Source organism: Drosophila pseudoobscura, chromosome X (genome assembly GCF_009870125.1).
Source record: "Drosophila pseudoobscura strain MV-25-SWS-2005 chromosome X, UCI_Dpse_MV25, whole genome shotgun sequence".
Lineage (NCBI taxonomy): Eukaryota > Metazoa > Arthropoda > Insecta > Diptera > Drosophilidae > Drosophila > Drosophila pseudoobscura.
In genome coordinates, this window is record NC_046683.1 from 45,291,890 (window position 1) to 45,318,363 (window position 26,474).

The window sequence follows — 26,474 nt, forward strand, 5'->3', positions numbered from 1 at the left end:
TCAAATGAGACACTGCATGTTTTTTAATATTTTTGTGCGATTATTATAATATTTTTTGTTTATAATTTTAGATATTTTAATAGTAGAACTTGTAGAAATAGATGCATGTGTATTACTTTGATAAAATAAAAAAATTTTAAATCGTATACGCTGCCTACACGAACTGATTTGAAATCGATAAAAATGGCTGTCTTTTACAGATGTTTTTATTAACGATTTTAATGCGATGTGTTAAGTTATAATGATGAATATGCTATTTTAAATGCCCAGAACAGGGTATTGTTCCGCATTCAAGTGCAGGCTCACCTCTTTCCTTAACATGCCATGAATATAGAAATAATATATCCTCCGAGTGGGTGGCTACATTGTTCTGCCACCTGGCGCTCAGTAGGCGAATGTGTGGTATTCTGCTAAGCTAAACTGCGAATCGACTCAAAATTAGCCATAAATGGTATCCGGTGGATACTGAAACTGAGATGGAAGCCCATCTATGCGATCTCCAAATGTGGCAGTGTTTTAAGCATGTTCTTAAAATATTGTAATGCGATTTTATACAAATATTTTCCAATAAGACATTGCTTGTTTTTAAACTATTTTAGCTAGCGTAGATGCATTTGTAGTATTTTCGCAAGTTTAAAACTTTCAGTTGACCCAAAATTCACCAGAAATGGTATTCGCTGGCCGGACTAATCGGACTGATATGAAAACGATTCTTAACTATGGCTCTCTTTTACAGATGTTTTATTTTATAATTTAGATGATGTAAAATGTTATTTAAAGCGCCCGCAATGTGGAATTTGCAACGCATTCAAGTTCAGACTCACCTCTTTCCAAAACATGCCATGAATTTATAAAAAATTTTATCCTCCGCGGGGGTGGCAGCATTGTTTTTGCCACCTGGCGCTCAGTAGGCGAAGCTGCACTGTTGTCTACATAGAGGTCGGTAGTGCGTGCGTGTGTAGCATGTATTTATTTATGTTTTTTACACAATATATTTTTATAGGAAATTTATATATGCCAAGAACAAATATTATTTTTCAGGAACTTTAAGATGCGAGTGCCTTGGTCGCCTTTAAGTTTTCAAAGGGAGGGAATAGTATCTGCCATAGAAGAAACAGTCTTAAGGTATAGCCATATATTTCTCGATAAAATTTAATTAAAATCCGATGACTATATAATATTGCTGCTTTGGATATTGAATAGGGGTTGTACGGAATCATTTAATATTGCAGATGTAGAAAAAAAAAAACTGAATATTAATGATAGGGAGGTTGTAGTAGCACATATATATGTATATATATTTGTGCATTTGTATGTTTGTGCAATTTCCGATGGCCAATCAAATAGGGTTTGTTGCTTGTATTTTTGTGCTCTACATTTTGTGCCGGAAAGTGTAAGGAGAGGTTTCCAGCGGCCGATCCAATCGAAGGTTACACTGCTTTGGTGCTGAAGCGGAAGTTGACAAGAGACGGACGGAAGGACGGACGGACGGACTATGTTGCAAGCTTAAAACGGATGACGCTGTGCATGTCAAATAAAAGGTTAATTGTGCAATAACTTGTAAAGCTTGAAATGCATTCGGTTGGGCCTTCAAAGAGAATGAATGGAAAAAACCTCCATATGCCCAATTTGGCATCTATTCGAATTAGAAGAATTAGCCCCACAAAAGCAGGAGTCCCCTTGATTGCTGGTTCCATGGCTTTTCTTCCAGGGTTGACTTCCACTTCCGAAGGATGGGAACTAAGACTAGAATAGGCTGCTCCAAACACTTGTTTTACCTACCAGCTCAGTTTTGTATTCAATTACCATATTCTTTTTAAGGACTCGTTGTAGTTTGCATTTATAATTTTGCATTTAATATCAATTTGAAAGATGCATAAAAGTTGCTGAGGGCTTAGCAAGATGTCGAATTTTAAAAGGAGTGCCGTGGCACGCTTCAACGTCACATCCGGATGACTGAGTGTGTCGCCAGTTTCGAGCAGTTCCAAAGTGGCGTTCCAACATCCATACTCGGGCTCCCATGTACATGTTTTATTCATATGCTTCACTTGCTGGCATTGTAGCGGAAAGGTTCTCTACCAAATCAGCAGAAATCATTCCCTCCCCTTGCGCACTTTAGCCTGAAAATTTGCTCCAATTGATTCCAGAATCGATCAGATGGGGGTGGGGAGGGGGCTGATATGCCTTGAAACTAGAGTTTGTTCTGGTGGCTTAATTGAATGAGCGGCGGAACGAGTACTCGATGATCGGGCTTATAATTTTATTAGTGCTCAAAAAAAGTTGGCTAGGTCGTAGACATACGCTGAGAGCTGCAGTGCGCCTGGGAAATGCAATAAACACTTCATGCATGTCATTCAGAAAAAAGATGAGCACAAGGGGAGCGGAGTGGAGCGGAGTGAAGATGGGGCCCGCCCCCACTGGCCGCAGAGCAAACCGAATATCCCGGGACTGCTTCCAGTACGGACAACCGCAGTGACTGGTGCTTCGAGTGGCCCTGCGGTGATTGTAACGCCAAACACAGTTGGCCATATAATTGCAATTGCCAGTTTGCCGGATCCAGACCGAGGCCAAGCGAGGCGGAGCGGAGCGGAGCTGAGCTCATGCTCCTGCTTAGCTTGTCATTTGCAGTTAAAAGTGGTGGGGCACACGAGTGGCAAGAATGGCAAGCGAGGGGGGAAAATATTCACTGAGGTCGCAATTTAAGGATAGACGTAGGTGTGATATAACAGCATCAAGCATCGAGCATCAAGTTATGCGAGCTGTCCAACTTTTGTAGCGGACTCAACAGCAAGAGGCCGCCAGTGCTTCCGCATTTATTTTGTGGCCTTTAAGCCACAAAACAACTGTCGAAAAGGCTTAGGGGTCGCCGGGAAGGAAGCCGGGAACCTAGCCAACATAAATAAATAATTGTAAGCTACTTAGCGGAGAGTCTGGGGCCTTATCTGCAGGCAAATGCCACGAGGCAGTAGTTCCTCAAAAGCCGCTTAGGCGTTAAGGAAAATGAATCTTGTCCCGGAACAGTTTCGGCCATTACGGTTTATGGCAACGGATCGAATTTACGACTTGCAGACGACACGACTTTTGTTCTCAGACTCTTTGTTCTCTTCTTGCGGTGGCGCTGATTAACAAGTTAGTTCCTTTTTACAAATTGCAAAAAAAGGCCAGGGATAAAATAATAAATTTGAAAGAGATTTCGGTTTTCTCGTTTACGGAGTCGGGGGGGAATCGGTGTCCGACCACAACAGAAATCGCAGCGGTAGATGGCAGATTTTCCCCCAAATGATGAAAAGATTGTAAATGCAGATTACGGGTTTCGCAGTGAATGAATTATTTTAAATAAGAATATATCTGTTTTTAATTGTTTTTTTCCGCCCGGCGCACGGACAAAAGAGGTGGGGGAAGTGGCGGAAGCGTGGACTGAAATTAAATAAAATGGCAGGGAATTTAATAGAATGCCTTGGCAGGATGTATTACTCGATGAGCCCACGATGTAATGGATTTAAATGGAATTTTCTTACACGATTTAAATCTCAAGCTCCCATCGAACTGCAGTCTACAAATTACAAACATACATTTACATTCTATTTCTGCAAGTTTTGGAGATGCGCGGAGATGCGCGGAGATGGGGCAAATTAAGCCGTAAATCAAGTGCAACACTTTCAGCGCTTCCTTCCGCACGGAAGAAGCGACCGAAAAGCTTTGAGGGAAACAAAAGCGGCAGCAGTGTGATTTATTTGCTTATTAATTTCCGTTTTACTGGCACTCCATAACCGCAGCAGCGCATTCAGAGGGAATTAAATACTGCCGGAGCCGGGGGCCGGCAGCCGGGAGGCGTAGTCGGGCCGGGGCCGGGGCCGGGGCCGGAGAGGCTTGTCTATTCATTTACATATCTCTTACACACAGCTAAATGCTTAACTTTGGATATTAGAATAATCGAAATCATTAAAGGGTAATAATATATACCAAACGATGCTTTTATTATCCTACCTTTACCACTGAATAGTCAGGAGCTTATAGCTGCTTCAAAGTATTACTGCTCAAAAGAGCCCTTTCCTTTAAGCCTTAGGAAGAACAGTCAGAACTCCCATTTAATAGGCTTACAAACAAAGAAGCCTCCAGTCGATTGGTTTACTGGCCATCACTCCATAGAAAATGGCAATTGATTTTGTAAACTTTAATAGAATAACGACAAAAAGTGAAGCACACTTTTCCGCTTGGTGTGTCCATGAATATTATGCTTTTTGTGAAGCATCTGCATTCCATCAAACTCCATCAAACTCTGTTCATCGGCGTCTCTTTGGCAATCGATAACCACAAATGATGGGGTCAACACCTCAGTGCCACCAATACCAATCCAATCCAATCCATGTTCAATGCTCGTGAAATCCCGTTTCACGTTTTTTGTGCCCCTAGGCCCTGTGTCTGGGTCTAGCCTTTAGTGTTCCGTCTGCCGTGACCATCAATTAAATTCATTGCCAAACAAATATTGTACAAAGGAATTATAAAAGCAGGCGAGGAGCGTCTGTCGAGAGACACATGTTCCACAGTGGCCCGTGTGTTGCCGACAGATGGACGAGAACAAGTACTGGAGCCCAGAGAGCCATCGGAGAGGTGCTTGTTTTTTTTTTGGCTTGGTCCGACTGCCAAAACCAACATACAAGCCAAAAGAGATGCCAGCATTGTGTTGATTGAATGTGCAACTGTCTGCCCGTTCCCCCAGCATTGCCCCAGCGTTGCCCCAGCATTGCCCCAGCGTTGCCCCAGCATTGCCCCAGCATATCCCAGTATCCCTTTGCTGTTTTTGCCACGTAACAGGCGTCGTAGAAAAAACGATACAATTTGCGCCGACATTCAGTAAACAAAGGCTGCCCAAATATCTGCTGGGGGAGGACCGAAAGGGGACTCCAATTAAAGTTTTTATACTGTTTCCGGTCTGCACTAATGCTCGAACAAGCATGTCCCCAAGCTGCAATCCCCCACGCAGTAATTTCGTTAATTTTTTTCGAATGTCTCTCTCTCGATATTCAGATCTTTCAGGGTCTTCCAGTGGACGGTGGACGGTGGACGGTGGAGACTGGCGGCAGATTGGATGGTAATTGTAATTGAAAGTTGTTGCTTTTGTCTAACAAGTCCATACGCAGTCTTAATTTTCTTCGGAAAACATTGAACCATATTGCGGCTTTGTCTTGAGACAAGGTTTTGCATATTGTTTGGAAAATAAATCGTGCAAAAATAGCAAAATAAACACTGACATCAGAGTGGAGCAGTCCAATGGAGGAGTGGAGTGTTGTCGGAGGGGAAATGCACTCATAAGATATACTAAATAAATGAAATGCATGAAAGTAGACAGCAAACGCTTTCCACTTCATTTCCCAGAGTCAACATAATAGAGGAAATTCGCTGAAAGCTTTCAAACGAGAAAAGCATCAACCCGTTGAACGAATAATTTCCTGTTTAATTCTCAGCAGAATGAAATGCAGCAAATAATTTATGAGCCAGCATCCAGAAAATTGCCTTGAATAAATATTTTTCCATACGGGGCCACCAAATTTTTTGTTTGCTCTCTCTCTTTTTTTTTTTTTTTGCACTCTGTAATTAAAAGTGTGCACTTAAAACGTGGCACATGATGAGGGACTTTACCTGTTTGCTCTTTCCCAATTGAGCGAAACATTAGAAGTTTCTGTTTGACTTTTAAAACGATGATGGCATCGGCCCGAGGCCCTTTCTGGCCAAATTTCCTTCTATGGCATGTTGAATTTTCATCGCAGAACTCGAGCTGCAACTGCTGCGATTCGCATCATCCATATTGGAGTAGGTAATAAATAAAATATCAGTGGAATCTCGTATCTATCAACCCGGCTGCTATTATCTACTGGCCATATGTAGATGCCACCATCTCTAGCGCGACCTCCACCGCCATTGCCATTTCCATTTAATGCCTTTTTCGCTGACATTTTAAAGGGAATTATACACTATTTAAGCGCATTGAAATATATGTATATTCGGTGTAGAAATTTCTGTAAGTTGTTATTGTTTAATTGGCGGACAAAAAGTTATAAAGAGCAAAGTTTCTGAAACGCAACACATAATACTCGTAAATTCTTTGTCGAATGCCTAAGAACTTGACAGGCAGCGGCAGCAGCGGAGAAAATACAGATAAAAGATCTTAGTGGCTATTTTATGGTTTAAATACTTTGTGGCTTGAAACTTGAAATAATGCAACGACATAAAACAAGAAAAGACGCCCAAAATCTGCAGCCGACTCAGGGGGATTTAATGCTGCCATCAAGCCATCCCTCAGTAAACCTTTTATCAGCAGGCAGTAGGGAAACTTTTTGTGTTATTTTCGTGTTTTCTCCCTTTGGAAAATCCTTCATAGATAAAGCGGTATTTTGCACTTGCAGAGCAAGAGCAAAAGAGAGGAGAGGGACTGCTGCGAAGGCACGCAGAAAAGTTTATAAAAATTTTATTACATTGCTTTTTATTTTGTCGAAATCTGGGAAATCAAGAAAGCCAAGCCCATATGCAAAGCAAAGCTCTCGCTGACAAGTTAAGTGGTCTCTGAGCAAAGAACGGCTTCGGCCCCAGGAACAGGCCCCAGGACGCAATCGTCATATGGTGCACACGGGCTTGACATTATTTTCATTGTCAATAAATTTGAGTTAGACTTAGCCTGTCTGCGGCTGAGCTCTAAGTTGGCATCCCGCCCTTTTAAATATTTTAATCTTTATAAAACAATGAACTCTCCCCACTATTGCGTTTCTGTTGTTTCTGTTTAATGCCCAAGCGCATCTTTGACTTTTATGAATTATTCAGTGGGCATATTGTGGGCCGTACCTATAATTTATTTACTGGGGATGCTATGCGTGACATGAAGGACACGAAGGACACGACGGACACGAAGGACACGAAGGACGTGAATGCCCCAGATCACAAACAATTAATCAATTATGCAGCGTCGGCCAAGCCACGAAAACAAATCAAAGCTAACGAAATACATTGTTTTCGGTAGGACTTTTGGACTTTTCGACTTTTCCCCATCTGACAGCTGACAAGATGACAAATTTCGGACCGTGAAACTTGTGCCTGATTGGCACCGCACTGCCAACCGTTTCTCTCTCTATTCTCTGGCATGTAAATTATGTCCAAGATATTGGGTTCTTTTGATTGCCTCCATTCCCAATGCCATTGCCATTTTGGCCGAAAAAAGAAACCTAATTGACTGGCTTTAAAATTAATTTTTTGCTGTGAACCTTGAACTGAACCTTCAAAAACGGAACCGTATGTATATCCATGCTGTGGCCTTTTGGCCTCTTTTTTCTTTGGGGCGGAATGTTTGTACGTGATTGGAATGGCGAATGCCATGAAGAATAAGGGAAAATTGCTTACGAATGCCGCTGACAGCTTGTATAATGTAACAGAAAAGCCTGAAATGAAACGGAAAAGTAATATTGCTCAAGTGTTGAGCAAGATATTGTTGCGGTTACCCGAGTAAACGTTCGAAATTGGGAGAGCAAGAGGTCTTTCAACTCGGGAAGCTTCCCTTACAATATTTATAATGAATTAAAGTCTCTGTCGATCGGTTATTCGCCATTTGGCCGGACTGATTAATTGGCGCCCCATCAAATCGGCATAGCTATTGTCCCATCGCCGGTTTCAGACATCAAACATAAGTGACATTCTTGCTTTTTTAATTAACAAACATTTGCCCGTCAATGCACATTAAAAGCCGCTCTGCTGGAAAAATCTTCATTAAACACTTGACTTTTGGATGGGGCTCCTTGCTTTGTTGCTTCAGATGGAAAGCGTCGGCAACTATGGCAACTATTTGCGGAGAGGAGGTTTTCAATTCAGAAAAGTTGTCGCATGACTTGCGCAAAACTTTTCCTCCAGAATGTTTGAGTGTGTGTGTGTGACTGTGGCGGGAGGGGGGATGGGGGAGGGGAGGGAAACTGCAAAACAGTTTCCCATATGACGATGATGATGAGGGGGGGCGGGGCGAATGGCAGTCCGAGATGGTGGCACTTAACGGCAACACATGGGGCTGTCGTTGCTTGAATTAAATTTTATATTCCTTTTAACTTTGCGTTATACTTAGTCAAAGGCGAAAGCCAAAAGCCCGCAGAACCAACTTTTGCCAACTTATTAAAGCAACGTTATTATACACATATACGAGTACGAGTACGAGTACTCGTCTGTGTGTGTGCGACTATGTGTATGTATCTTGGAATTGACGAAAAGTTCCGTCATTAACATAAACTTTCGTCAAAGCACACAATTTTCCAGTGGCACACAGAAAAATACCGCTCAAAAAGGAGTAGCATATTCCTCTTCGCCGATCCAGCGGGTCCTGCATTCATAGATACTCCTCCCGTCTTTGGCCATAAGCCCAGATCATTAAACGGAACACCCTTGACATACATATAGAGGTGTATGTGTGTTTTACTTACCCATCTATCATTCTAATTCATTGGCAATCATCTATTGGCATTGGCAGATCTGAGCCATTACTTGGTCGCTGTCAAAATTGAATAGCGACCCGAGCACAGCATTGCAAAGGTATTGCATTCGGCTGCTGTGTGCACTCGTATGTGGCAGCAACGGAAATGAGGTCGCTGCAACGAAGGTGCAGCTCTGCAGGAAGCAGCCCCAATCCAGTTACTAGGCGCGGAAATGAAACACGCTCGTGGACCGAAGGGACCTGCTGGTGGTGCCCTTCCACCTGGCAGTGGGTGCAAATTTTAGTTGAATTTTAATCTACAGCCAATTTGGGTCCCTCGATGGGGTAAATGGCTAAATGAGAGGCTCCTGGTTTCCCTGTTTAATCAGAGAAAAGAAAACACTATTTTCGATACGTTTTACAATTTATTTATTTACTTTACTTTTTCTCATAATTTAATTAATGTTTATGGTTTTTATATATACTCGAGTCTAAGTTGTTTACTTCAATTTAATTACACTTTTTTTGGTTTCTCTCTTGATGCGTAAATCCATCTTTGCTTTGCCTGTTTTCGCATCTCAAAGTAAATGCTGCATTTACTTGCACAATAGAAATATGTTCTTGTTTGTCTGTTTATGTTCTTCATAGAATGAATAATAAATTATATATTTAATTAATTACAATAAATTGCATAACAAAAATGAGCCCCCTTCCCTTCTATGATTTCGCTCATTGTTCGGTTCGAAAACACACTCGAATATGGTATAGGTTTTCGATATTTTCACAAAATTATACACTTTCAATATTATTTGAATGTTGAATATTTTCTTTTTGCTTTTTGGTTTTTTTTTTGTTCGATTTTAAATATGTATGAGCTTTAATTTTGTATGATTTGTATTTTCAAAATGGGTCGTCGATTGCTGTCGTATCCGTGTGCCGTATGCAACAAAAGTATTGAAATTTCCGTTAAAAAATGACAATTTTATTGCAACGTCCACACGTCCTTCAGACAATACATTTATCTGATTCGTTATGCGTACTCGTATATATGTATGGTAGTATATTTATTACTATTGTTTACTATTACATTACATTATCTGATGATACTCGTACATACATATACATATACATACATATATGTAAATTTGACTGTGAAAATGTTTTCTAATTTTCCTGCTAGACCAATGCGATAGTAGCTCCTATCGTATATTATTTTATAGCAATGACATGACTGTTATTCGCTTTACTAGTTTAAGAAATTCGTTATTCGTTTTGTTTTGTTTTGTTTTATTTAAACCATTTCCTTAGTACCTTTTTCCCCATTTGAAAAGCTCATTTTATCAGAAAAGAAAAAGATAATGAAAAAAAAACCGATTTATAAATTAAGAACAAAACCCGCTACAAAGTATAGAAAAATGCACTGCTAAGCAGAAGAGGGTCGTGCGTCTCTCCGGCTTCTACTTGAGCTCCTCCAGAGCTCCCGTCTTCTTGTTCTTCTTGACCTGGGCGTACAGGGAGGCCGCCTTGTAGTTGATGGGCCCATAGTGTTGACTCTCGAGATCAGCATAGATGAATTCATCATCGAACCTGGCGGCGTTCAGTGGCTGTTTGTTGTTGGTAAGCAGACACATTACTTCTTTAGACATTTTCTAATACTCGTGGCTGTCAAAGCTGGGCTCTGGGTCATGCGCGGCTCATTGTTAGGTGCGGCTTCTCTCATGCATTTGAATTTGAATCTATAACGCCTGCGGACTTTCGTTTTTTCTATTTTTCTATTTTTCTGTTTTTCTATTTTATTGCTGGGATTAATCTTTAAGCTTTCAGTAAACAAATGGTAGCTGCAGGGGGACAGAGAATTAGAGAGGTTATGTGTCAGTAGAGATACACAGTTCTGGGAGGATCGGATCAGATGTTTCAGAATTTCAAAAGCAGAAAACCATATACGAAGACAGCGGGTGCGACAGTTGAAATAAATTAATTTTTTTTTTGATTTATGATAATTATTATAACAAAGATTATTGAACGAAACAAAGAATTTACCTTTTTCTATTGTGACATATAACATTTAGCTCAGTTTTTTTTTTATAGTTTTTGGATTTTTTTTTTGATTTGAAATTTAAACAAATAATAATTTAGTATATATAGGTATTGCTGCTTTTGTAAGGATCCTCAAAGTCAGACACATGCTATAAAAAATTACAATTCGTTTAATTTAGGAGACATTGTGATGGCTTTTTCGTATACTGTAAAGGAGGTGGAGAATAGCTTTCCAAAAATCGATATAGCATGCCGCCCAAGAGACTTTTCAAGTTTGCTTTGGTTTCAAATTATTGCCATAATATTAAGTACTGACTTAAACTAAAAAATACCTTAATCCGGGGTGGCTTTCTTTTGGTTTTGTATCAATGGTGTTTTCGATTCCTAGACAAACTAAATAGAAAAACGTATACCCCTATCTTTTTGTATGCTATTTCCCCATACGGAGTAGGCCCACACACTAGCTAACATACATCTATGTATGAATCTATCGGCCGCATTTATTATTTAAAAAAAAAAACCTTATACACATGACTATCAAACTTAACACACACAGTCTGATTTTCCTAGAGTACTAGAGTACTTAATTAACTTATCTAATCCACGTTTTGCTTAGGCTAGACAAAAAAACGATTGATATACATGTATGTATTTTATGTCGATAGTTAGCGCCAACTAAATAAATGCATATTTGGTTGTGTGATTCGATTCGGTTATTTTGTTAGACGGGGCTAAGCGCATTGCGTTTTGTAATTTTATTTGTATTTGCATTTGGATTTGCATTGGTTTTGCTATTGAGAATAATAAACCTTAATGTTAATGATATTTATGTCGAATGTCAATATCTATATGTATATACAATTAGTGCGAGCCGGAAGATTCCACCCTTTTGTTAATCCTATTTGTTTTCTATGCTGTTATATTTATACGATCCACGGATGATTTTCAAATTAAGTCGAAACAAAAAAAATTCGGACATATTCCTTTATGACATATGTTACGCCGATATTATTATTATTTCTTCTATCCAACTTATGCCCTACTATATTTCACTTTTTTCGGTTTGCTAAGCTTATAAATGTTGCAGTAATTATGTTGATCTTACAGTCTAAGTGAATTTTACTCCCGCTTCTCCTTTCACTTCCACTTTCACTTCCACTTGTCCTTCTTTCATATAATAGTTAATACCTTGTATGCGTCGCGTAGGCCTGTTTTCTTTGGTGAATTTCAATATTTTTGCCTTTTAAATGTGAACTTCACGATAGCTTTGGGTCATAAAATACTTAAGTGCACCTGCAGTTGCATTGGCAATCGCCGATTCCTGGTTTGAGCTACGGACTGGGGTGTTAGTCGGTGCTGTGGTTGTTTGCAGGCTGCTGGCATCATCGTTATCGTTATCGTTATCGTTGTCCACCATGTACTCCTCTTCGCAGAAGCTATAGCCCAGATCCTCGTCTTCCTCCACCTCTGTCTCCACCTCCACCGTCCCTTGTGCTGATGATGGCCGTGCAGATAATTCTATTCCCTCCTCCGTGGTGGGCTCGTTCTGTGGGTAGCTTGACCGCGGGAACATAAAGTCTGGATGCGTTTTAGTTAGAAGCTCTAATGCCTCTAATGAGGCGGCGGGATTTAGTTGTCCAGTTGTACCAGGGGGCTGCTGCTGTGGCTGCTGCTGCTGTTCCTGTGCCTCTGATTCTTCTGCCTCCTCTGGTCCAGCAGCTGCCACGGCGGGAGTTGGTGAAATTGGCTTGAAGGCATGCCGCTCATTCAGAGCCAATGGACGGTACACCAGAGAGCCCACATCCTGCTCCAAATGTTCCCTCTCCCGCTGCTGGTGCTGCAGTTGCTGGCGCAGCTGTTGCAGCCGCCCATTGGCCGTCTGGTTGCTCTGAAAATGGAAGGTGTGGTGCTTACGCAGGGGCAGGCGTATTGGACGTCGCACCACCAGACAGTCATAGGCCCCGCCATCCGCCAGGGGCCGTCGCAGTGGACCATTGACCGGAGTCAGCGGCGGTACATATCTCAAATTGTCGACGGTGGCGAAAGAACCTAATCGGGATGCCTGCAGCAGCAATTCATTGGGCATTAGCAATTGTGCTTGATGTTCTCCACTGGCACTTGCACTGGCACTGGCACTGGCGCCATTCCCGATCTTGATGTGGCCAAAGCCCGTGTTGCTGTTGCCAATTTGCTGCTGGCGTGCTGCTGACGTTGCTGTTGCTGTTGCTGCTGATTCAACTGCCGCAGATTTGGTGGGGCAGCTATCACCGTGGGCATTAGGGGCTTCTGAATTGTGGCTGCTGCGGGTAATATTGGTGTCGACATCATAGTCGGCTGCTGCGTTTGCATAACCTTCGTACTGCCGCCGTTTGATATGTGCGTAGGGGTCGCTGATGGTTTGCCGTCGTAGTTTCTTGTTCCCGAGGCAGCCGCCACCGACGCCGCCGTTGTTCCGTTTATTGGCTAGAAATGGATTAGTAGCCAGCGTTTTGTTGGTCTTTTGTTAGTCATGGAGTCGAGGCAACATTAGTGGCGTGGCGGTGTGGTGTGGTGTGGTGTGGCGTGGCGTGTTGTGAGTGCGGCAGTGTGGTTTGTTTGTCGTTGTTGTTTCGGTGTGTATCCCCAACAGATACAAAAGCAAACAAAAACCAAACATGAAAGTAAATTAAACAACAAAAATAATCAAAATCAGGTACAGAATCAAGATCACTCCACTATCGAAAGACGTCTGGGGTGGAATGTATTATTTGGACTGAAATATCGTTGGATTTTTCCCCAGTTTTAGCTGAATTGTCTTGAAAGTTGGAAAGTAATCTTCTAGACATGTCTCTTGGATATTGAAGTATCCGAAGGGATTACATAAAATTGCAATAAAAAGAACTAAACATATTCTTGAAATATAGAAAGGATAAGAACAAAATCTGTGGTAAACGGATAGATAAACTCCTCAAAAAGGAGTTCCATTCTAATCGAAATTCTCTGTTAAACGTAAGCAAAAGTGAAATGATGATGCTTGGATAATTAAACTAAAGAGCATCCTTTGGGGGCCTGCAGACCGATGGACAAATACGCACCTCGTGGGGACTGTACTGGGGTGGTGGGCCTGCTTTGCATTTTCCCCTTCCGGATGCATTAAGACTGCTGGCCACCGAGAGCGTGGAGGCCGAGTGCGTCGGATGGTGGCCCAGTTGGTACTGCTCAAAGTCTTCGGGAGTCGTGATTTCATTCGCCATGGCTTGATTGTGCTGGTGCTGGTGACGGCTAAAGCGGAGGGAGGCAGCTGTGCCGCTGGTGCCGCTGCTGTACAGCGATGTGCAGGACGAGAGCGATGTTGGGTCCACGGCGAGGGCCGACCCGCCCCCGCCACCGCCACCGCCGCCCACGTGGCTGGTGGACGAGGCGGACTCGTAGGACGAGTGCACATGTGTCGGCGAGTCTGCATGAATCAGGCCGGCACACTGTCCCTCCATATTTATGTAGACCGTTTTCCGACACAGCGCACCAGATGCGCTGGCATTTGCCAGTGTCCCTGCCCCTGCCCCGGCCCCGGCCCCTGCTCCTGATTTGTGGGCCTTCGATGGGCGGTGCTGCTGCTGCGACAAGCCGGATGGCAGCTGGGACTCGTAGGAGCTGTTCGATATACCCGAGTCGCTGCGATAGATGCTGAGGCGTTCGGGCTCCATCAGCTGGAACTCGGCGCCACTTCCTCCACCTCCTGGATCATTTTTTTGCTGGTGATGGCGATGGTGATGTTTTTTCTTCTGCTGGACGACAGCAGATCCCCCTCCGCCTCCACCAGAGTGCGTGTGCAGCTGCACAGTGGCCAGATTTGGATTGGTGTGAAGGTTGCTGCTGCCGCCGCCCATGTCCATGGCCGCGTCGACGTGGCATTTCTCGGCTACGTTCTCGTAGACGGGCGGATCATAGAGCCGCATGGGCTTGCCACCGGAGTCAATATCGCTATGGCTATTGCCAGCAAAGGAATGATGTCTCTTGCACTTCGACGCAGAGGATGAGTCGGTGGCGGAGGTGGGGGACGTGGTCGAGCCCAGTGGAGTACTAATATTCCCATTGTACGCAGCTGGCTTCTTGACCTTGGCGCCGCCGCCGCCCGGGAACTTCAGAGAGTAAAACTTCTTGTCCATTTCCACGACTCCTTTGGTCTTCTTGCCCCGCTGCATGCTGCCGCTGACGCTGCCGTGCAGCTCCTCCCCCGTTGCATCGTACTTCCGGAAGTTGCTGGCCGCCAGGAAGGGGTTCGTGTTGAGCAGCGCCGTGCTGGGCACGGGTGGCGGCGGCGGTGCCGGAACGCGCTCCACCACGGCATAGGTGGGCTGGTAGTCGTGCTCGATGGCGTTCAGGAGCTGCACATTCGACGAGGAGTTGGTGTTGAACTTCTGCTGCTGTTGGTGCTGCTGCTGGTGCTGGGTCGTGGCCATGGCCGGTGGTAATTGCTGCTTCTGGATCTGTTGGTGCTGCTGATGCTGCTGGTAGTACTCGGTGTAGCTCTTGGGGAAGCAGTTGCTCAAATTATATTGCACTTGATGTGTGCCCGAGTCCTGATTATGTGGGGCTGGCAGGTGGTGCATGGTATTGTATTGTGGTCCAGGTTTCTGGTGGTTGTAGTGCTGCTGCTGCTGCTGCTGCTGTTGCTGCTGCTGCTGCTGCTGCAGGTCGCAGTAATGTTGCTGCTGGTGTGGATGAGGATGCTGCAGAGTCTGGTGATGATGCTGCTGCTGCAGCTGCTGTTGCTGGCTGTTCGACGGCTGACTGATACTTCCATTTAGTCTCTTGGGTCGTGGAGCGACGCGCACCACATTTGTGTTGTTATTAAAATTTGTGGGGGTAGTAGAGAACTGTGGCATTCGCGCACCCAATGTATGATGTGTGGGAGGCATGCGGCGTATTAGGCGTTAGGCAGAGCGTGTGGAGCGGTTGAAAAGAGACATTGGATTAGTTTTACGGTTAGTTTGTATGGTTTTTGTTGCTCTTTGTTATACATATATTAGACGTATGGAAAAGCTAGGCAAGCTAAGCAATTTTTGGTCGTGTTTTGGCGAATCTTGGGTGGGGGGTTTTTTTTGTTGGTGTGTTACTAGCGAACAACATTGAAGGTTCAAGGGGTTAGTGGGTGGTTGGTTGTGTTCTAAATTAGAAGAAAGAAATACAGCTATCATACTCAGTCTTAAATATACACTTATTGCACCCAAATAACTTATAAACGTAACCTATCTAATATATAATAAAAATAGTATATATACTAAATGAAGTATCTAGCAAATAATTGAAAAACCAAAGGCGAGATACACTTGGCGGCACTCAAAAAATAAAGGTATGGGAATTTATTTTTTTGTCGAATGTCTCGAAAGTTTTCGGTTTAAGGCATGGCAAGGAATGGTAAACAAAAATAATACTAACAGATGACCTGTGAAACATATGAGAAATGTCAATGTCAAGTGTTCTACGAGTCTAGTATGCTATAGAAAGCTCTATATATACGTGGGCCAGAAACAATATGGATTTTTGGATAGTTTTATAGCAAAGAATTACACATTTCCCGGCTTTCAAATGAAATCAATGCATTGGCAAAGACACTTAAAACGGGAAATCAAATCAAATCATAAGAGAGATTTACATCGATCGACAAAAAAGGCAATATATGTATGTATATAGAGAAAGCTTGGGCATATTTAGGTATAGTATTGTATATCATGTATATGGTAAATGGTAAATGGTATATGGTTTACAAAAGGGTTTTAGCGAGATTAAAAGTGTTTGAGTGCGCTTCTCGAGTGACAGGTGTGTCGTGGTGTGGTGTGTTGTGGTGTGTGAGTGGTGTGTGAGTGGCTTGTGAGTGGTTTCCAGTGAGAGCAGTAACAATTCTAGGGGGATAGTTAGGTAGCTGAAATATTCGTTATATCCGTACCTTGTTAGGTGCCGTTTGCAGACCATGAAACGGTAGATTCTCATACTCGCCAGGTTCCGTCAATGGTTCCCCCAGTGAAGACGACTTGTCGTGTACTATATATCGGGGCACACACGGTACGGATCGGTTGATATATTGCGATTAGTGTTTTTTTTTTGTTTTTTTCGTAACGATCGGGGAGTTTTTTTTTTTTTGATTGGTATTTTTTGTGTTCCGACGAATTCATTCATTTTTCGATTGGAAGCAAATGAGATAAAAAATAAATCAAATTATTAGAAAGAAATGGAAAGAGAAATAAATTGGTTTAAATCGAAATAACTAAACGATAAACTATAGGCTAAAACCGTTTCACTAAAATTAATTTTATTGTTTTTATTTTGTTGGTTTTTTGGTTGTTGTAATTTTAAACTAATCTAAAAGACCTAGAGTGTCCCTATGGAAATGATATCAGTTGTTCTTGATTTATTTTGAATGTTATCTGTTGAATTGAATGCTGAAACATGCTTAAATTTTGGACAATAACGAGGCATGCAACAACGAGTGCATAGCAAAAAGGAAAATGAAAACGAAACAAATAGACATTTAGATATACAACAGCTTTTGATGGCTAGTGCTGTCCTTTCATCGGTTTCTTACTTGTCGTCGTGTGGTGTTATATGAGCATCTCGGCGTTCGATTCATTATAGTAAATTACTTACGCAAAAGATTTTAAATAAAATTAGAATAGAGGAATTTATAGACATTGCAATGTAATACGAGTATGTATGTTGTATGTTGGAGCCATGATGGTAAATAAATGAAATAATACTCAATGAAAGCATAAAGGGCAGCTTCCTTCTCTGAAAGTCTATTCACAGATGCGATCCGTTCCGCTTCGAGCAAGTCACCTTGTATCAATAAGCTTACACACAAAACACAGTCATGTTGGAATATTTGTTAGCAATATTGCAGAAACATGAACTCAAAATAAGGGAGCTACTCGAAATTAAATTAAAAACCGAAAGGAAAATATACAAGAAACGTGTAATAAAATGTAAATGGCTCATGGACAAAGGGCCAGCAGAACCATGAGTGATGGGCATGAGATGAGTTTGAGGTTGAGGTTCAGAATGAGGATGAGATGAGATATATGTCCTTATGAGTGGTAAAAGTGACTTGCGACATGTATATTCTTACTTTGGACGTGTTCGACCTTGCTGGGGGAGCTGGAGGAGACCAGTATGCTTCGCTTGGCCAGAGGCAGGGAGCTGGAACTGACTCTGATTGGAATGCCGCTGAACGGACTGCTGGTGCCTTTCAACAGTGCCTTCTGTGGGAGGCCAAGGCCTGGTGGCCTCAGTGGCAATGTGGGTGGCGGCGGCCGTGGCGGCGGCGTCCGACCACTGCGACCGTATGGTGGCTTCTGTTGCTGCTGCTGCTGAAGGAGCGATGAGGTCGCCGGCACGCCACCGACGGGTTGGGATGAAGAATGGGCTCCCTGCGAGGGAATTGCGAGTGCCTTCCCGGCTACGTCTGTTGTTGTTGCTGTTGCTGCTATTGTTTTCCCCGGATCGGTTTCCTTGTCTAATGAAGGCGCTTGAAATGTCACAGAGGCACGTGATGGGGCACTGCTGGGACTTTTCCCTGGCGCGGTCTCTCCGGCCGTTGGGGCGGCTGCTTTTGTGGTTGTTTCATTAGTGGCTGATTTTGCGGGCGTCTTTTTATAGGTGACTATAGGTGTGTGTGTTTGTGTGTGATTATGTGCGTGTTTATGGACGTTAGGCATTGAGGCGAGGCAACGTAATATGAAATGTAAAATTAGCAATAAATCAAAATAAATCATAATCAAAATGAAAAGTAAATCGGAAATACTCTACCACTGCCACTGCAACGTATCCCCTTGAGCCTATGCTGGGCTCCGAACGGGGAGGAGGTGGTGCTATCGTTGTGGCCCCCACGTCCCCGCCAGAATGTCTGCAATAGCCCCACATGGCTGCGCTGGCTGTCCCGGGTGCCATCATCCGATGACTTCTTCTTGGTCCTCTTAAAAACAAACGACAGAATGCGCTCCATCTTGCTGGCATTGGCACAGGACGAGGACGAGGACGATGCTGCCGCTGGGGCTGGGGCTGGTGCCTCTGTAAGGCTCTCCAGGCAGGCGACTCCCTCCGGGGCAGTCTCTGCCTCATCTGTTGGTGGTAAATGTTCTTCAGCCTTCAATCTCGTCACTGCCCCCAAAGTGTTGCTCCCCGCTTCCGTTCCCGTTCCCATTCCCGGACCCGTTCCGGCTTCCGTAACCACCGTCACCTCAGTTAGCATTGTGCTGTTGGAGTTAGTCTGGCTCTCGTTCAACACGGCACTCAATTGGGCCGACAACTGACTGGCGTTGGCCACATTCACATTGCCACTGGCAGTGGCACTGGCACTCGTATTCGGATGGGGCTTCAGTGTCATCCGATTCACGGCCAGATTCTCCTTGGTATCGCTGCTCACGTGGAGCATTACACCCGGACGGAGTGGCCAGCGGGGTGGTGATTTGGGTGCATTGCCATTGAAGCGCGTGACAGGAGGGGGCGTGGATAAGATCTCATTGTTATTCTCGGTCTCGGTCTCGGTTTCGGTTTCGGCCACTGCCAGTATTTGCTGTTGGCCCTGCTGCCGCTGCCGCTGCTGCTGCTGGTGCTCCTGCTGGTGCTGCCGATTCGCCGCCGACAAGGTGGCTGGCAACAGGCTAGCCGACGTATCCAGAATGGGCAGGGCCGCGCCCACTTTCGGCATTACTGGCTGATACGACAGCACACTGATGACGATCGTTCGTCGCGATGTGCGTTGAGGACGTATGCAGGCAGGTGCAGTGTGTTAGTGGATTCGGATAAGAACAAAGCAAGCGAATGGATGGCAATGTGTCCGCGTAAAGAGTGTCGTTTGGCAGTACAAGTACAAGTACAAGTAAATGTATAATTAAATTGTGCGAGTACGATTACGAGTACCGGAAGCAAGCGTATTATAGTTTTTGGAACGAAACATAAAAGGAAACACAGTTTGTAAAAATATGGAAATGGCAAAATACAACAATCGAAGCATGCAGATAAATACTTAATAAAATTATCAAAAATAAACCAAAATCTATAGAAAGCTTTAGTCGATAATCCGACCCAGTTATACCCGGAACTAATACTTAAAGAGACATATTCAAAAACATATATGATGGGCGAGGGTTATACATCCTTTATTATTTAGCCGATAGTGATTCAATATCTTAGGAAATGTTCATGAAAAGAAAGAGTCCCACTCTTTAAGCTTGTAGAGTTAAGGAAAAGGATGTGATCCATAGGTCTTATGACTCTAAAACAGACAGACAGACAAGACTTCTCATTATAATAGAGACTGCAGGACATAATGATTATTGACAATAGTCTGTTCAAACTTGAATTTGAAGTAAGTCCCTCTTTTGCAAAATAAAATGCTCAAAATCTGTTTTATTTTTGGCTACGTCAAAGGAAATTCCAAACTATTGGTTACTTTCGAGAAAAAAAACTACACAAATCGTATGAATACTTTTGAAGATTATTCACTTACCTTTGGCTGGCGCTTATGGATACTTCCGTGTGATCTTTATATGTACATGTTGTAGATATGTATGTAGATATGTGTACATATGTGGGATGGTCGAGTGTGTGTACGCATTTCATGCATATTGTTAGCGATTAAAGCAGCGTGTAAAGTTGCACCGAGAACAGTCGGCGAGGCAAAGCAGTACAGAGGCACGAATGGATGGATATTCATCGAGAGACATCAAGCGATAATATTGTACATATACATATATGTGGCAGGCAGTGTGGCAGTGTGTTGCAGGGCAGGCGGCCGCAGTTTTGTTTGTTCATATGGTTGTTAATTAGTTGTAGATGGATTGTATCGGTTGTTGTTGTTAAGTTCGAATAATGTTGATTTTTAGCATGTTTTGTGTTTTATCGAGTGCACGGTATCGAGTATTTGCGGTTCGTGTTTGCAGTTGTTGAAGAATTAAAAAGGTACAACCGAACCGAACCGAACCGCACGAATGTGTTCGGATGGGAGACAATTTTTATGATTGCAAATAAAAGAGAGAAAAAACAAAAAAAAAAAAATGGTCATCGTAATTAAATATTCTCTTTAAACAAACTGTTATTGTTTACTATTTTCTGATGAGTTTTAACGAAATTAGCTTTAAGCGCCAAAGCGCTTAAAAACTTAAATTCTCGCCAAATATTCAAATATTCTCATGCAATCTGTGGCCAATTCATACAAATATGTCGTCTCTCAAGTGTTTTTGGTTTGTTTCAAGGAACTGCGATATACTGAGAGATGATAACCAAGCGTATTTTGAAGGTAAGAAAGCACATGCAAGAGGCAATACAGGCAAAAGGCTCGGCTCGGCTCATGCTTTGATTTGGCCACAATGGAATATTGGATAAAGTTAAACGTTAACAAAAAGGAACATAAAAACTAGAAGCGGATTAACATAACAATCACAACAAAATAAACCAAAATGATTGTATTTTTCGGGAATAGGTTCAATGTTTTTCGATTTGGCCTTAACGTATACATTCTGGAAGTTTTTTTCTGTTTCTAATGTTGTTCGTTTCGATATTTTTGGTTGCCTAAAACTATGCGATTTTCGAAGAGGGTTCCATTAAAGCATAACTTCTTCTTAGCGAATTTATGTACAGATTCTGTTGCCCTTCGGTTAGCCAAAGAGCACTCGTACTCACATTTATCCTGGCGCCGGCGACGACGGCAGACGCATATGATTATACAGCAAATGATAATGACGGCCAGCAGCAGTCCCAGAATGGCTGCAACCAGTATGATGAGCGTCGTCTTCTCCCAGCGCTGCCACCAGGCCAATTGTTCTGTTTTTGAGGAATAGTGAAGAGCATATTATATATTTACGATTGCAATCAGTGATAGTGGAAAGGAAAGCTCTAAAGGACAGCTTAACTTGGAGCGAATGGTGGGGGCGGGCGAAGGAATGGGACGGGATGGGTTCGGGATGGGTTCGAGATGGGTTCGGGGGGAAAAGTAATTTATAAACACATGCAAATTTCTCAAGAGTGACATTCTGGATTCCAAGTCTGACTGCTTGAATGCAGTCCTCAGTCCTCGGTCCTCGGTCTTCGGTCCTCAGCCCCAGCTGAGCCGCCAGCCAGCCGCATCCTCTTCCTGCACAGACAGGACAAGTCCGTCTGCTTTCCGCCTCTTACATTTATCATCTTGTCACACGGCTTTTCCTTTGAGAGCCCCTGCCCAGCCCTGCCCCCGCCCTACCCCCGCACCCGCCCTGCTCTCTTCACATGTGCTATAACAACATGTGCTTTAGTTGTCTTTCATTGTTTTCTATATCGCCATAACTCAGATGATTATCAACCGAACAAATGAATAAGTCTGTTGCCGTATCGCCATGACTGCTCGCTCTCATATTCGAGGCGCCCCACAAAGCCCCCAGCACGACGCATTGTCAAGTACATGCTCGTCCTCGTAGCTGGCGATGCGACAGATTACTGGCTGGATTAATGGCGCTCTTACAAATCAAAATTAAATGGTTTTCAATGCGGATTTACTTACTCTTCGGGCGGACTATTTCGACAGAAAGCATTCAGTTAGTGTTTAGCATGAGGGGAGATTACAATTTTGGGTTGGAAAAACACGGCAAAAGAAGAACGGCATAGGCAAAGACAGATTTTAGTTACATTTTATCACACACTGGGGGTCAAAGTACTTGGCGATTAGCGCACAAGCATAGCAAGGAAATTATTAAGGCACATAAATGGAATAGGGGTATCTATGCTTCGGCATTTACCTTGCCACCAAATAAAAAGCGCTGAACCAGCTGTCAAATAAAAACAAATAATATGCAACTTTTGCTGTAGAAATTTTGAAGATATTTGGGCCGAAATAATGGAATGGAATGAATTGGTGGAGAGCCATAAGCTGGGGCTAATCACAACTATTTGTTTGCCTTTGAAAAGAAAATATAAGCGCAAAAGGACACAAATATGGATTTAGCCATTTAATGGGCCAAAAGCTTGCCAGTTTTTTCATTGTTCGAAGGGTGCAAGAATATATCAGTAAATGAAGTGTAAGGATATAGGATGGCATGGAATATTACTTACCAGCAACTTCGATTTCACAGAATGCACCCGATCCAACCGTGTTATTGGCCACGCATCTGTAGGTCCTGGCAATGGCATAGTCCTCCTGCAGGACATAGAAGCTCTTGTCCGCAAACGACTTCTCGTCGCCGCTGCCCAAATATTCAACAGTTTCGTTCTCCGCCTTAATTGACCATGAAAAATCAGCCTGAAAAATATATGAAAAATATATGAAAAATGGAAATGGAAAACATTTTCACTGCAAAAATCTATCCTCCAACTTAGTTATATATGGTTTTAATCCAATCTGCTTAAACATGAACGCTGCTGGCTTTCCCCATTTAATCGATGGCTCGTTGGGTTATTGAATTTTCATCTTGTCGCCCGTTGAATAATTTCCAATCAAATAATTTCGACCGACTGACTCCTCACCTCCGACATACATCCACGTACTTTTCGTGGGCCTCCCCTCGCCCCACGCCCCACGCCCCACGCCCCGCGTCTCTCTGCGGTTCTTGGCTATAAATTTCTGCTCCTGCTCCTGCTTCTCCTTCGCCTTTTCTCGTACTTCTTAAATTGCCACCAATGGAGGGGGTGGGGGGGGGGGCCACCCACTCCGGGCCGGAACTCCAGTAACACGGCGCGCCGCGGCGAAGCAAATGCAATTTCAGAGTTGCAGAAGAAAGCCAATCGAAAATAATTCCGAGCAGAAATGCGGCTCTGATTTATGCGGCGCACGGTTAAATGTGAATTTTAAAATGTTTGCCCCGCCACTTGGAGGTAAACTTTGACAGTTACCAGAACCGCAAATAGCACTATGTGTACATGATATTATGGGAAAAGTTGGTCAACATACCTCCACGGGGTTACCGAATGCTGTGCAAATCAGAGTGTCCTGATCGTCGATCTCCCGTCTCTCGATTTCGCAGCGCGGCTTAACTAAGGGAAAAATTATAGAAAAGACAATACAAATTACGATGGAATTGTTTAGTGGGTGGCCTTTTACTTACACTGCACTTCGATGACGGTTTCAGCCGTGCTCTTGCCGTGTTTGTTGAAGGCCACGCAGGTGTAGGTGCCGTTGTCGTTGCGTTGCATGGGAGTATTGATGATCAGAGCACTGCCCCTCGTTATCGTCTTGTCCTTGAACCGCCACTCATAGGAAGGTTCTAAATAGATTACGTTTATGAAAATAACGAAAAGGAGATCCCACTGGCAAAATACCAACCTGGATTACCAAATGATTTGCAGATGACGCGTCCCGGAATGGTGTCTTCCTGCACATAGACGGTGGCATTCGCGACGGTTGTGTTGATGGGTGCATCTGTCGGTTAATAGAGATACGGACCGTGTAGTATAGACCCCTCCCGGCGTTCGTGCCCTGCTTGTACTCACATTCAATGCCCAAATAGGTGCCACTCCTGATGCCAGCTCCCACAGAATTGGCCGTCGAGACGCACGTGTAGTTGGCACTATCCGCCAAGATATCGAATTTCGAATTTGCCCAATTTGACATGTTAAAGTGCTGCAAACGATTAGAGGAACACAGAACACAGCATGTCAGAGGCGCCAGCAGAGGTATCGACTTTCGCAAGATACAATTTGATTTGGTAAGCGGATACACTCGCACGAGTACTCGAACGAGAACAAATTGTGATTGATTGTGAATCGAAAACGTTGGCTCCCATTTATGGATCATTAATTTGTGACTCGTATTGTGCGCTTCGCATTAAGTGCCGAAACTCGAAACTCGAAACTCGAAACTTATTGGAATGTTCGCTTCCAATCAGATACATGTTGAGACGTTGGGACGGAGGACTTACCAGAACCGATAGCATGCTCTCAAAGTCGCCGGTTGCCGGCGAGGCGTCCATGTACTTCTCCTTGACAAAGTAGCGGGTATCGTTCTTCTCGATGGGGGTGCCGTCCTTCTGCCAGGATATCTCGCAGCGCGGAACGCACTCGATGCGACAGGTTAGATTGGCGTTGCGGGTGGAGTGCAGCACGCCCGTATACTGTGGCAGGTTCTTGATGAAAAATGGCGGTGCGTGTACCTCCAAATTGACTGTGGCCATTACGCCCTTGCCGCCCTCGTTGTACGCATAGCAGGAATAGTTGGTCCGACTGTCGAGGCCAACAGGTTCCACCGTCCAGTCCTTGGTGACAATGTCCTGCAGCGGACCGCGACCGCCGCGCAGCCAACGATATCTGTTGGGTTGCAGAACCATTTGAGCGACAAACGTAAATTTGCCCATTTTGCGGTAGAGTGCATAGGACGAGGTCGAGGATGATGAGGCGTACGAGGACGAGGACGTGGACGTGGACGAGGACGAGTATGTCGGATGTTGTTCACCCGTGTATAGGGTCAAGATTTGCGATTGTGGCGTGTAGGTGGTGAGCGTGAGTAGTGTACAAAGGGAATGATTCAGATGTAAATCAATTAGAGCGTGAGTTTCTTTAATTTCATGGACTGCGGGTCGGGATGCGGATGCGGATGCAGATGCGGATGCGGATGCCGATGCGAGGCTGCTTGTTAATGTTCTTGATGATGATGGTGGATGCAGCTGCAACTGCAACTGCTGCTCTTGCTGCTGCTGCTGCTGCTGCTGCTGCTCTTGCTGCCTTTGCAGCAGCAGCGCCTCGAAGGCCATGTCGGCCTCGTGCGGCTGCAGTGCTTGGACGGTGTGGTAGGCGATTAGTGGTGTTGGATTATGTGTCGTGATTTTGTTGTGATTCTTGTTGGCTTGTTGTTGTGATTTTGGTTGTGGTTGTGGTTGTGTTTGTGGTGCTACAAACCTATTCGATTCCGGGTATCCCGGATCGTCCACAGAGCACGAGAAGATGACGCTCTTCTTTTTCACAGCAATGGGTGGAAAGTGCGTCAGGGTAGCAGGTCCCGGCTCGTAGTGTACCTAAGAGAGAGAGAGGGGGAGAGTGGGGGTGTAAAATACGGGAGAAAAGAGGAAGAGATTGTTCGCACACACCATCAGCTCTTTCTCTTCGCTGCGCGGACCCCAGCCAGCAGCATTGAAGCCCTCGCAGGAGTAATTGTAGAAAAATCCCCGTCCGATGCTTTCCAACAACAGTTTACTGGGATCGATATGGCACAGATCCTCCTTTAAAATATAAAATACACGTAATAAAGTACTACCAGTAATAAAGATAAATGATGTCCTGCAGCACTTACTCTAGTTTCCTCGCAGTCGGGCAGCTCCTTGAGCAGCGTGGCATTGGCGTACCATCGCACTTTCGTGAGAACTGAAGGATTTGCCTCTAAAATATTGCAAAAGAGGGTGACATTCGACTCGTCGCTTTCCTTCACAGGTCCCTCGGGTATCATTAGAACCTCCACAACGGGTACATCTATTCAAATAAACGTAAACGCTTGCTCAAGCAAAAGATTCTCTCGGCATAGACTCGGGCATCTCTTACACTGGACATCAAGATCTATCTGCTGCTCCGATATGCCCTTGCCAATCGAGTTCGATAGCTGACACGAATAGTTGCCAACGTCCTCCTTATCGGTGGACTTGATTACCAGAGCCACATTTTCCGAATTGCCGCCTTGGTAGTGATCCGTATCGTTAACATTGACGATGTCGCCGTTGCGGTACCTGGAAGGCAGAAAAGTAAGGAATTCTAGTGTAAGGACCTTCGAAAATCGTTTGCTTTGTGGAGGCGCATTTAAGTCCTGTTAAATTCTATGACGGATGCGAATTCCGGATGAAAAATCACTATTTAAATTAAGTTTTCCTCTCTTTTCACTTTCCGCTCACATGAAAAACAAACATGGAAATCCCTCAAATGCACACACAAACGGTGGGCAGGGGAGGGGAGGGCAGGGCAGGGCCTAAATGAAATATATGCCTTGTGCCCACATCTCGAGGGGATGGGTGTGGGCGTGGGTGTGGGTGTGGCTGTTCCTGTGTGCGTCAGTCACTCTATTCATTTACTGTGTAAT

At 44.0% G+C, this 26,474-nt stretch overlaps 1 protein-coding gene across 16 annotated transcripts in view; it reads right to left on the reverse strand.

Moving 5' to 3' along the window:
• Positions 1–9,211: 9,211 nt before the first annotated feature.
• The window catches only part of nrm (neuromusculin), a 145,846-nt gene continuing 128,583 nt past the window's right edge, over positions 9,212–26,474 (reverse strand). For 3 of the 16 annotated variants that reach the window (XM_033381573.1, XM_033381574.1, XM_033381572.1), the window contains 18 exons: positions 25,946–26,127; positions 25,701–25,876; positions 25,498–25,629; positions 25,310–25,425; positions 24,337–24,721; positions 23,909–24,038; positions 23,742–23,837; positions 23,524–23,682; positions 23,370–23,452; positions 22,535–22,721; positions 22,222–22,251; positions 21,134–21,274; positions 19,962–19,995; positions 18,260–19,182; positions 17,580–18,113; positions 16,404–16,498; positions 13,552–15,333; positions 10,549–12,974 (listed from right to left, as the gene is read on the reverse strand). In XM_033381573.1, the coding sequence (XP_033237464.1) occupies positions 11,721–12,974; positions 13,552–15,333; positions 16,404–16,498; positions 17,580–18,113; positions 18,260–19,182; positions 19,962–19,995; positions 21,134–21,274; positions 22,222–22,251; positions 22,535–22,721; positions 23,370–23,452; positions 23,524–23,682; positions 23,742–23,837; positions 23,909–24,038; positions 24,337–24,721; positions 25,310–25,425; positions 25,498–25,629; positions 25,701–25,876; positions 25,946–26,127 (6,439 nt within the window). In that variant the 3' untranslated portion in view covers positions 10,549–11,720. Of the gene's footprint in view, positions 10,045–10,223; positions 10,279–10,548; positions 12,975–13,551; positions 15,334–16,403; positions 16,499–17,579; positions 18,114–18,259; positions 19,183–19,961; positions 19,996–21,133; positions 21,275–21,986; positions 21,999–22,221; positions 22,252–22,534; positions 22,722–23,369; positions 23,453–23,523; positions 23,683–23,741; positions 23,838–23,908; positions 24,039–24,336; positions 24,722–25,309; positions 25,426–25,497; positions 25,630–25,700; positions 25,877–25,945; positions 26,128–26,474 lie in introns of those variants that run through there. The other 13 variants (XM_033381577.1, XM_033381576.1, XM_033381582.1 and 10 more) reach the window with 12 other exon arrangements.